The 11,917-nt window shown below is 44.3% G+C and overlaps 1 protein-coding gene across 1 annotated transcript; it reads right to left on the bottom strand.

Annotated features, from left to right (window-relative positions):
- Positions 1-4,454: 4,454 nt before the first annotated feature.
- Positions 4,455-11,916, bottom strand: LOC116839480 (uncharacterized; the record flags this gene model as incomplete). Its single annotated transcript, XM_075060078.1, has 2 exons — positions 4,455-6,014; positions 11,865-11,916. Coding segments are annotated over 2 exons (138 nt in total), but the record flags the coding sequence as incomplete, so codon positions are not given.
- Position 11,917: the final 1 nt, after the last annotated feature.

Here is an 11,917-nt window from a genome sequence, read left to right as displayed (position 1 = left end):
TGGAAATTTCCAGGGGCAGGTATATATATGCTAGCAAGCAAGCTACGAGACTAACGAGTAGTTCAATCAGGGAGGATGAGGCCCTGTTCTAGCAGCTGAGGTGTGAAAATTGGGTGGCAGACTGCAGTGTGCAGTTGCTGTGAGAAACGTTCAGGTTGGCAGGCTGTCTGGTGGCAGACCAATCCTTGCCCACAGACAACCTGCCAACCTGAACGTATTCTCACCAGCAACTGTACACCGCACCATAGTAGCTCTAGCTCAGGAACAAATCCATGCAACAACGCCGATGCCAACTCTGCCCACATATCTACACCGGCGACACAATCACAGGACCTAACCAGATCAAGCCACACCACCCGGTTCATTACCTGCACGTCCACCAATGTAATATACCCATCATATGCCAGCAATGCCCCCTGCTATGTACATCGGCCAAACTGGACAGTCTCTACGGAAAAGAATAAATGGACACAATATCAGATACTAGGAATGGCAATATACAAAAACCTGTAGGAGAGCACTTCAACCTCCCTGGCCACACTATAGCAGGCCTTAAGGTGGCCATCCCTGCAGCAAAAAAACTTCAGGACCAGACTTAAAAGAGAAACTGCTGAGCTTTCAATTCATCTGCAAATTTGACACCATCAGCTCAGAGTTGAAACAGAACTGTGAATGGCTTGCCAACTACAGAACCAGTTTCTCCTCCCTTGGTTTTCACACCTCAGCTGCTAGAACAGGGCCTCAATCCCCCTAACTGAACTAACCTCGTTACCTCTAGCTTACTTGCTAGCATATATATCTGCCCGCTGGAAATTTCCACTACATCACTGACGAAGTGGGTATTCACCCACGAAAGCTCATGATCCAAAACGTCTGTTAGTCTATAAGGTGCCACAGGATTCTCTGCTGCTTTTACAGATTCACACTAACACGGCTACCCCTCTGATACTTGTCCCTGAAAATGAGGCTAAATGTTTAGGACAAATTGTTGGTGCTATTCTGCTGTATTTCAGGCACTTAGTATATTTGTAATTTCTTCTGAACACAGTTTAATATGGACACTTTTCTACTGCATTTAGATATCCTGAAAGTGTCAGGAAGACGTGCAGTTGCTGCATTACTATATTGATGTAGGGGAGAGTTCAGTCTACCATTAGGGAGCTAAACAAGTTTTATTTGTCTGAACTGCTCTCTTTTGATGACTGCAATAGGAAAGCATAGTGAACAGGACAATAATTATTAGCAGGATCAATTGTAATTCATTTAAGACTGATTCAGGAGGGTCTGAGTACGTACTTAAGCCCTTGAAGTAAATGATACTAAAAGTGTGCCTAAAGTTAGGTCTGCTTAAGTGCCTTGCTGAATCAGGGCTGTAGTTCCTCAATTTATTCTGGTAGCAGTTGTGAGTAGGGTACTGACTTATTCAGCCTAAGTATATTTCAGACGAACAGTCTGAAATGACTAGCCCATCAAGGGAGACAAGTAGGTTGTGAGGGCAACACGTACAGGAAGTACCGTATGTTGCACCAGAGGAACAGAAAAATTCAGAAGTGGTGTTACATTCTGAGCCCTGGTCTACACTACGAGTTTGTCGAATTTAGCAGTGTTAGATCGATTTTACCCTGCACCCGTCCACATGATGAAGCCATTTTTGTCAACTTAAAGGGCTCTTAAAATCAATTTCTGTACTCCTCCCTGATCAGGGGATTAGCACTGAAATCAACCTTACTGGGTTGAATTTGGGGTAGTGTGGATGCAATTCGATGGTATTGGCCTCCAGGAGCTGTCCCAGAGTGCTCCATTGTGACCACTCTGGACAGCACTCTCAATTCAGATGCACTGGTCAGGTAGACAGGAAAAGCCCTGCAAACTTTTGAATTTCATTTCCTGTTTGGCCACATAGCGAGCTGATCAGCACAGTTGACCATGCAGAGCTCATCAGCACAGGTAACCATGGAGTCCCAGAATCACAAAAGAGCTCCAGCATTGACTGAAGGGGAGGTACTGGATCTGATCACTGTATGGGGAGACGAATCCGTGCTATCAGAACTCCGTTCCAAAAGATGAAATGGAGATTTTTTCAAATATTCCGGCAAAGGCATGAAGGACAGAGGCCATACCAGCGACCCACAGCAGTTCCGCGTGAAACTTAAGGAGCTGAAGCAAGCCCACCAAAAAACCAGAGAGGCAAACAGCTGCTCTGGGGTAGAGCCCCAGACATGCTGCTTTTATGATGAGCTGCATGCCATTCTAGGGGGTGCTCCTACAACTACCCCACGCCTGTGCTTTAACTCCATCAATGGACTCTCATGCAACAGGGATGTGGATTTAGAGGAGGAAGAGGAGGCTGAAGTTAGCACACAGCACGGAAGTGGAGAAAATGTTTTCCCCGACAACCAGGAACTGTTAATCACCCTGGACCCAGTACCCTCCCAACCCACCCAAGGTAGGCTCACGGACCTTGAAGGCAGTGAAGGCACTTCTGGTGAGTGTAGCTTTGTAAATATTGTACATGGTTTAAAAGCAAGCATGTTTAATGATTAATTTGCGCTGAAGACTTGGGATGCATTCGCGGCCAGTACAGCTACTGGAAAAGTCTGTAACATGTATAGGGATGGAGCGGAAATCCTCCAGGGACATCTCAGTGGTGCTCTCCTGGATGTACTCCCAAAGCCTGGAGAGTCATTCCCATTTTTGTCTAGGCGCCCCCGACCGCCCTCACCGAGGAGCACCCAAATCTGCCCTGGCGCTCCCGCTCAACCTCACTGAGGCCTGCCAGGAGCAACCAGGAGACAGCAGCAGACTGTACAGTATGACTGGTAACCGTCTTTGCCAACTTGTAAAGGCAAGGAGCTGCTGCCGTGTAGCACTGCGTCTGTCAGCAGCACCCAGGAGATGCACAGTGACAGTGAGCTGAACGGGCTCCATGCTTGCCCTGCTATGTCGTCTGCATGGGTAACCCAGGAAAAAAGGCAAAAACTAATATTTTGCTGTTGCTTTCATTTGGGGGGAGGGGGGGCTGACTACATGTACCCAGAACCATCCACCATGTTTTTGCCCCATCGGGCATTGGGAGCACAACCCAGAATTCCAAGGGGGAGGGTAGAGACTGGGCGAACTATGGGATAGTGTAGACATACCCTGAGTTTGTGTCAGTTGTCTGAACACTTCCTGGAGAGGGGGGATAGATTGTCATGTAGTGCTGCAGATGAATATTCTCCAACTTCTCCTGGAAAAGAATTCACACGTTTTCTAATGTAGGGTGCCTCACTGGAGCCATCGAGAACCTGACTTTCACCCGTGCTGAGTACTCCAAATGCAGTCACAAGGAGTTGTAGGTGCTTTCCTCTGAAACTCACACCCTCGCTGTCCCAAGGCCACTCAACATGCCACCCCAAAATAGTGGACATCTCTGAGAATTTTGGCCACGTTGTAGCTTGTTACAGCTAAAAAGCTCTTAAGGCTCATCTACATGGGGACACTCAGGAAAGTGACTATGAGTTAAAGTGTGAAGTTAAAGTGAATTAAACCTGTAGGTGGGCTTACCTGACTGTGGCTTAGAAACGACATGGGCTTTGTTCACTGTGGCTTAAGTTACAGCAAACTAAAGCCCCTTTACTTCCAAATATCCATGTAAGAGCTTCCTACATTTCAACTTCCGCACAGTAACTTCACATCTTTAGTTAATGTAGTTTTCACCTTCTTGAGTGTCCCTATGTAGATGAGCCCATAAGGTCTTATCTGATAATCCTCACTCACCCTGGAGTTGTCACTGCTTGTAGGGTGACTGTCAGTAATGGCTGCAGGGCAGCTTGCCAAGTCCTTCCACAGAGCTGTGGCAGAGTTTATAACGTGCAGAATATCTGTACACACACAACAGACTCGTTGGGTTAGCTTTTTATTTGTACAACGAGGGAGGTAGCTGGGAGTGGGGAATGTAAACAAAAACATCACTCCAAGCAAGCAGATATAGGCTTGTAACTACAAGCCTATAACCTTGAGTGCAGCTGGATTTTCCCTCACTACCACACTAGCGAAGACAGAAGTGTAATCTTAGGTGAAATGAAGACAGACGAAGAGTAGACAGATGACTCAGCTGATACAATTTACAAAACAGAAAAAGGAGCTGCAAGAACTAAAACTTACCACCAGTTTACTCTCACTTTAGCTCATATTTTACTTAAAGGCTGGGAATTGCAGAGTACAAACATCAGGGTATCATCTTATTACAATACAGACAAGCAGCAAAGAGTCATCACTTCTTTCACCAGCTGTCACATCACCCCTTTAAATGAAATGGAGCCAGCAGTTGTTACTTACATAAGCCACAACAGAAAGTTGAAAACAATAGGAGAGAGATGCAGGGAGTTATTCTTCATGTGAAATTAAAATATTCTAAAATAAATTACCACCACCAAAGCAGTCCTTTGTTAAATAACAAAGGATAAAAATCCAACTAACACTTATACCAGTGCAAAATAAAATAGCAGCATTAAATGCAAGTGGGATTTGCCAGTGTAAACACTTATCACGTACAAGGCACATAACTTAAACACAGAACGCTTCCACAAGGTTTTGAAAGTGACAGTCCCTCAATCTTATTAAAGCAGGCTCTCAATCCTGACTGATTTTTTTTGGAAATATCTAAGGGGCTGAAGTTTACATTGTTAGTCATTTTATCTACTGAGCCCAAACCTATTACACAGTTAAGGACATGAACATTTGTTCAGCCCTGGGGTCTGGTCTACAAAAAAAAACTTGGACCGGATTCCAAAAACCAATATAGCTATTTTGGTAAGTCTGAGTGTAAGACACTCATTTCAGAATAAAAGCAGCGAAAGTCAGTAACAGACTAACATGCCCCCAAAATAATGAAATCAGTTTTAATTCACACTTTTATTTCAGTTCAAATGTGTGCGTAGACCAGCCCTACAAAGCCAAGTTCATGACTAGAGCCCTCGTCTTTTGACTGACTTTTATAAGACTCGCTCTAGAAACCTAATAGACTTCATGCTTGAGGGGAGAGTTAAATTCCTTAAGACTGCAAAACCAATCAATACATCAGAATCCAATGCACTTGCCTGCTTGCAAAATTATGATTTTTAAAACAAATCAAAAGTTATAAGCTTTCCATTTAACTCTGTTTCTGATACCACCACACTAAGGCCACTTTGTATTTGACAGACTAGACTGAGAAAACTTCAACATTCGAAACAGCTGAAATTGTAATCAGCCTTGCTGCCAAAAATGGCACATGAACTACATTATCTAAAGTACATTGTTTTCATGTTAGGATCACTTAGAGGCTGTGTTTAAGGAGTATCATGAGGGTTACTCATGTCATATTCCCACCCAGGAATTGTGAACAGAATTCAGAAATACAGCAAGTCTAAGTGGTAGTGTCTTCCTGTCGGCAATACCAAAGTAAAATACTTCACATATTCCTAGCTTTTCCTATGAGAGTTAGGCCAAATACTAAATGAAGTTCACAGCTAACATTTTCAAACATGAGTGCTTAGAATTAGTCACTGACATAAAATTTGCCAGACTTAGGCCACATTTATTTAAGTGTCTAACTTTAGGCATCCATGTTTGAAGAGAGACCTCAGTTGAGCTACTAATTGCTAGAGATCTGGGAGGAGATTTTCAGATTCTAGCTATGGTGTCTTTGAGAGCAGCCAAGCAGTTGTAGGCATGCTTCTGCAAGGGAAACAACTGGTTACATTACATGTTAGAGGGAAAAAAAAAAAATACTTCTCACAGTCTCTTTACTAAGCAACCGTAGCGGTTTACAAGCCAGAACTCAGATTACAAATCAGGCTGGATTTACAGTTGCTGCACAGCACAGGTCATTTCCGAGCACCAGGGATTTGATCGCAAAATTTCCACAAGCAAGGTGACCAATCCATTCCGATTCTTCCCGCTCTGCTACCGTCGTCGAATGGGCTTGTAGACGCATACAGCCATCAGGATCATGGTGATCAACAGGATACTGAAGATGCTCCCCGTGAGCACTGCAAGAGGAAAGAAATGGTATGTGTTGAATAGGTGTAAATATAAGAGGGAAAAGGCTACGTGGGTGTATGTTTATCTTCCAATTTAGTGCACCATGTCCCAAACTGGTGACATCAAAGATCCTGCTGCGAATTTGTCAGGAGTCCCTAGATATCACCTAATTCTCAGTGAAGTCAGTTTTTCCCTGGTCTATAATGGGAGTTGGACCACGTCCCTAATTTGCCTTTGCATTTCTGGCCAGATTTTCACCCTTTTAAAGCTGCATGTGAACATTTGCCCTCACTGGTGTTTGTGAAATGTATGCCTGGTGCACACACATGGGCCATTAATCACTCTGAACGTGCCCCACAACCCACTTGCCTTGGAACACTTCCTTGTATTTTTTGATAGTGTTATCAAGCAAAATAAACTGGTGCTTGTTTGAGTTCATCTGGAATAACAACGTGTGATTACTGAGAGTGGGTGGCCACAGGCAGAATTTTAGTACTTATTAATTCATAGAATTTATGACCAGAAGGGACCATTATGAGCTACTCTGACCTCCTGCATAACAAGCTGGAGATTTTTACACAGCAATTCCGGCGTCAAGCCCAATCACTTATGGCTGATTTACAGTCTATCATTTAGAAAGGGCCAGTCTTGATTTAAAGACTTCAAGTGATAAAATGCACCCATATCCTAGGTAAACTGTTCCAATGGCTAATTACACTAAATAAATAATCTGCACATTGTGTCTAGCCTGAACTTGTCTAGCTTCAGCTTCCAACCATGGGATCTTGTGTCTTTGTCTGCTAGAATGAAGAGGCCTTTACTACTAGAAATCTCTCCAGTAGATACTCATAGCGCCTCTGAATCTTCTCTTTGATCAGCTGAACAGATTGAGCTTTAGTCTCTCACTGTGATTCAAGTCTTCCAGACCTCGAATCATTCTTGTAGCCCTTTCGTGAAGGATTTCCAATTTGTCAACATTCTTTTTCAAGTGGTGACACCAAAGTGGACCCACTATCGCAGTAACAGTCTCCCAAATGCCCAATACAGTTGTAATAACATCTACGAACTTCTACTCACTATTCCCCTGGGCATACAGCCAAGGATTGCATTTGCTCTCAGATACCACATCACACTGCAAGATCATGTTTAACTGATTATCCACCATGACTACCCTCCTCCAAATCCCCAACCCTGCAGTCCTTTTCAGAGTCACAGTCCCTCTTTTTGTCCCAAGTGAGCCTAGTTTCCCATGCAATCCAGATGGCTCTATAGACCAGACTTGCCCTTACAATTTTTTTTTTTTTTTAAACTACTCCACCAATTTGTGTCATCTGCAAACTTTACCAACAACCGTGTTGTGTTTTCCTCTACATCACTGGAAAAGATATTGAATATCACTGGGCCAAGAACTGATCCCTATTAGGCCCCTCTAGAAACATCACCACTAGAATGCTGTTCCCCATATATGATTACTTTTAGAGAACTATAAGTTATCCAGTTTTTAATCCATATAATAGGGGGTGCATTTTATTATTGGATAATACCATATAGTCATCCCAACTGAGAAAATCCTATCCCTCACAGGTGAAGCTTTCTGGGCACGTAACATACACTTAGTTCTCCTACAGGCTCCAACAACCGTAGCTGAAAATTTATAACCAACTTGTATTTTACCCTGCTCACTACTAGCATATTACCTTTCCTCCCGACCTGCTGCTCTCATTTTCAGATGCTCATTTTTTTCACAGTCTATTTGATTGTTGCTGTTAGACAATTTGTCATATGAAGAACATCTCCTTATCAACAGTGTATTTCCTAGAGATAACGTTTCAAACGAAACTTTAAAATTACTTCACTGGCACATACAACACAAAGGCTTCTGCTTTCAGAAACCTTTCATCTAATGTACGCAACAGCCGCAGAGAGATAAGAACAAAACACAACTTCAGTGGCTGGCATCCTTTTTATTCCACAATAGTTTTGTTCCCTTGTTCGCCTCTGATATTAATCTGATAACTAGATGAGACTTTCTACTCACACCTAACTGCTGTTTAAACTAGCAACAAGATGGGATGCTTATGCTGGATACTCACTGGTATGGATGAACAGGCCCTGCCCTGAGGGGGATCCCAAAACTTGGAGAGATCAGTTTCCAGTTCCAGTGACCCCTGATGCCATTGCTACCATCCCAAGGAGAGTGAAAACTACTGCATTTCTAGATTAGGGCTACCTGGGACTACCAGATCTGCCAAACATATAAACTGGGCAGCTGTAAAACACAGCTTGTTAGATTAATGCATCCATGGCTGTATGTATACAGACAGTCACCAGCTACTCAAGCACCCACACTGTCTGCAGCAAACTGGACCTCAATCCTGTGACAACTTCAATACATTTTTAGAATGGAGTTTTTTATTGAATGCAACTGGAGTGAAAAATATCCATCAGTACATCAGCTTGAGTAATTTTTATATTTAAATCTAATTTTATACTATCTCTACATTTTCAGTTTTCAAAATGCCACATATCTTTAGGTTCCAGAGTCCTCACCTAATTAGATGAATGGAGCAGCTCACGGCTCTCAAGGTTACAGTTTCAGGCCATCTTCAAACTCAGGAAAACAGCACTGTCTCAGCTTACCATTCTGAGGTCATTTTTGCAACAACCATGAGGGCTAGAAACTGTTCTTTAAATGAAATCAAAGATTCTGGAGCCCAATTCTGCCACAAGGGATGAATTTTAAGGCTGTGGAATAGGAGGGGTCTCGGCTATATGGACACAGGTGGGCATGAGGGATAGAACCCAAAAACATTGGCTCAGACAACCCCTAATGCAACCCATAGATCTACTTGAGCTAAAGAAGAATTTCAGTTACTAACCCTGTGTTGGTGTTTGGGGTATCCAGGACTGCGAGTCTCCTTGTTGCCTGCCTGTCTCCTGTGAACAGACTTGTTTGCCCTTAACTGAGTGTCAGCTCCCTGACACCACCAGCCTGTTAGCCACCTAAACAAAATCTCCTCTGGGCAATGCCAGCCCTTACTTTACCTTTCACTAGGTGCACCCCAGTCCCTAAACCCCTTTGAGGCATTCCCCTGTAGACCAAACCCTTCTCCACTGAACTCTCACTGAAATACCAGGTCTGCTGTCTTCACGGAAACAGAGTACACACCAGCCTGACTGATTCATCTCACAATCAGATCATAACTTAATATCACAGCACTGAGATACCCTCAGTTTCACTAGAAATGTAAGTTTACCAAAGATTCAAGAGATCATGAGTAAGAATAATGGAACCAAAAGGATTACATATAAAACAAAACCATAACTCTTTCTAGAGACTAAACTTAACAGGCTAACCTACTGTCTAAAGATCTATCTAATCCAAAGTCTTTTTCTACAACTTCCACTAAGATAGGCAGAGATCTTGTCTTCATGAATGTAAACATGCTGACCATTTACAGGATAAAGGTCACAGTTCTTTGTACTCAGAAATGGTAAAAAAAAAAAAAAAAGTGTGTTTTTCCTTTGTCCTGCTTCTTCCCTGTTGATTTTGTATGTAGATGTGCAGCCAGTGTCAAAATAGAAAACCTATTTGTCAACTTTGCCCTGATACAGGTTTTTAAACACATGTTCAATGTACATGCATAACTCTTGGCATAATATCTGCACTTACAACTAATAATGACATTAATGACTAATGTGACCCTGGCTTTCATTTAAGACCTTACAACAGTCTTTGGTGAACCAGAATGTACATACTAGAATCAAGATATTCTTGTAACCCCCTTGCTGGTGGGCACTAAGGGGTTCATAGGATCACAACCCACAGTGGGCCTGCAACCAGTAAAGGAGATATACCTGTCTCATAGAGCTTGAAAGGTCTTTGAGTCCAGTCTCCTACCTTCATAGCAGGACCAAGTACTGTCCCTGACAGATTTTTGCCCCAGATCCCTAAATGGACCCCCTCAAGGATTGAACTCACAACCCTAAGTTTAGCAGGCCAATGCTCAAACCACTGAGCTATCCCTCCCCTGTGAGGCTCTGTGGTGCATGCACACACCACCTTCCCCTCAGCAGGCTACATACTCCCCTAGGTAGGCACATTCTTTGTTTCTGTAGAAGGGGAGGACCAAGGCTGGAGTAGCCTTGGATACATCAGACCCTTCCTAACCAGAGCAGCCTTGTCATAGGGCTGATTCAGGTTCACTTATCCAACCTGCTCCTCAGTTTGCAATTGCTACCCACACCCACTTGGAGATAAGCAGAGCTATGTGGAGAATGGAAATTCCATTTCATGGAGGCTTTGGGGATTTTGAAATTTGTTTTCATTCCAGTTATGTACAAAACCTGAAAATTTCAAAAAATTCTATAGAAAATAATAATAATAATAAAAAGATTCAGGTCAATTGAAACATTTAATTTTCCTTTTGACTTTTCAGTGTTATAATATAAAATCTAATACAAAATAAAAACAATACAAAACAAATATTATTTCAAAAGGAAACTCAAAACATTTTGTTCCAACAACGTCAAAATATGGTGTTTCCTTGTGTTGCTCACAGCTCACAAACCTACTAAGGAACTCCTGCCATAGTTTGTAAATATTAGAACTTTGAACTTGAAGGAATCAGTCAGTCAAGGGTGATTTACATCACCCAGCTTCAGAAATATTAGACTGTATTCCCCCAGTGCACAGACTGATGAGTCTGCAGGTTTTGAGGTGAGGTCAACAACGGGGAGTTGTCCATCGCAAATTGTATGACTCTTCTCAGTACAGCTTGAGCAACCGCTGCCACTCACGTCACAGAACCGGCTATCAACGTATGAGTCCCCTGACTTCAGCCATCTGTGAGATATCAAGGAGTAGGCCATAAAAGACGCTCACTGGAGTTGGTCTCTCCAGAACTGGGGGCATATTGCAACACAGGGTGAGGGGAGCTTGCCCTGCAGGTGCCTGTGCCGTACCTAGGCCTTGGCTCTGGAAGACCTTCTGATGTCTTCCACTGAGGCTTACATCATTTCAAGAGGTTTAACAATCAAATCAGCAGCAACACGTTTGGTTGTCTAGGGTAGCTCTGGCGCTAGCAGCCACAAGGGAAGAGGGAGAAAACCCACCAGCATGGCCTCTCCTTCCTTCCTCACCCTGAAAAATGGGTCAGCGCTACAGCTGCCTGGAGAACAGAAGTTATATTTTGTGCACTATTTTGAGACTTTCAAACATGTTTTCATCCCAGTTAGGACTCAATCCTGCAAAGTTCAACATTCTCCACTAAAGAAAACTCAGGGAAAAAATTACTTTAGTCCAAAGCAAAATGTTTTGTTTGGATTTTGACTTTACACGTATAATAAAATACAAACTAAACAAAACAGAACCAATGTTCGGAAGGGAAAAAGAAAATCAAAGCCTGTAATTCCCCAAACAGGACACTTCCCATTTTGACAGGGTCGGAACCTGCCCCGCACGGAAATGCCCGCGGCGGCCGGAGGGCGGCAGAAGGGGCCAGGGGTCTCCCCAAGGCTTGGCCAGCAGGTCAGGGGGCGCCAGGCCGCAGCCGGGCAGCTCAGCGGGGCGACCACAAGGACCGAGCGAGGCCTGGGCCTGCAGGGAGCCGCGGGCAGACAGCGGCGCGCCTCAAGGCCGGTTCCCCAGGCGACTTCCCTGCCCGGAGCCCGGGACCAGCCCAGCCGCCTCCCGCCCCTTCCCGGCAGGGGCTGCCCGAGCAGGCCCCTCCGCCCCGGGGGCTTCTCAAGGTCACGCAGCCAGGCGGGGAACGGGACCCAGGAGTGCGGCCGGCGCCCGGGGCGGAGCCGCCAGACAAGCCCTGCCCGGGGCGGGGAGCGGCCCGGCCCCTCCTTACCCAGGTTCTGTCTCCGCAGCACGGGGTAGGCCCGGCTCCGCTCCGCGGGCCCC

The sequence above is a fragment of the Chelonoidis abingdonii genome, chromosome 22 (assembly GCF_003597395.2).
Source record: "Chelonoidis abingdonii isolate Lonesome George chromosome 22, CheloAbing_2.0, whole genome shotgun sequence".
Taxonomy (NCBI): Eukaryota; Metazoa; Chordata; order Testudines; family Testudinidae; genus Chelonoidis; species Chelonoidis abingdonii.
This window is presented reverse-complemented; position numbering and strand designations above follow the sequence as displayed.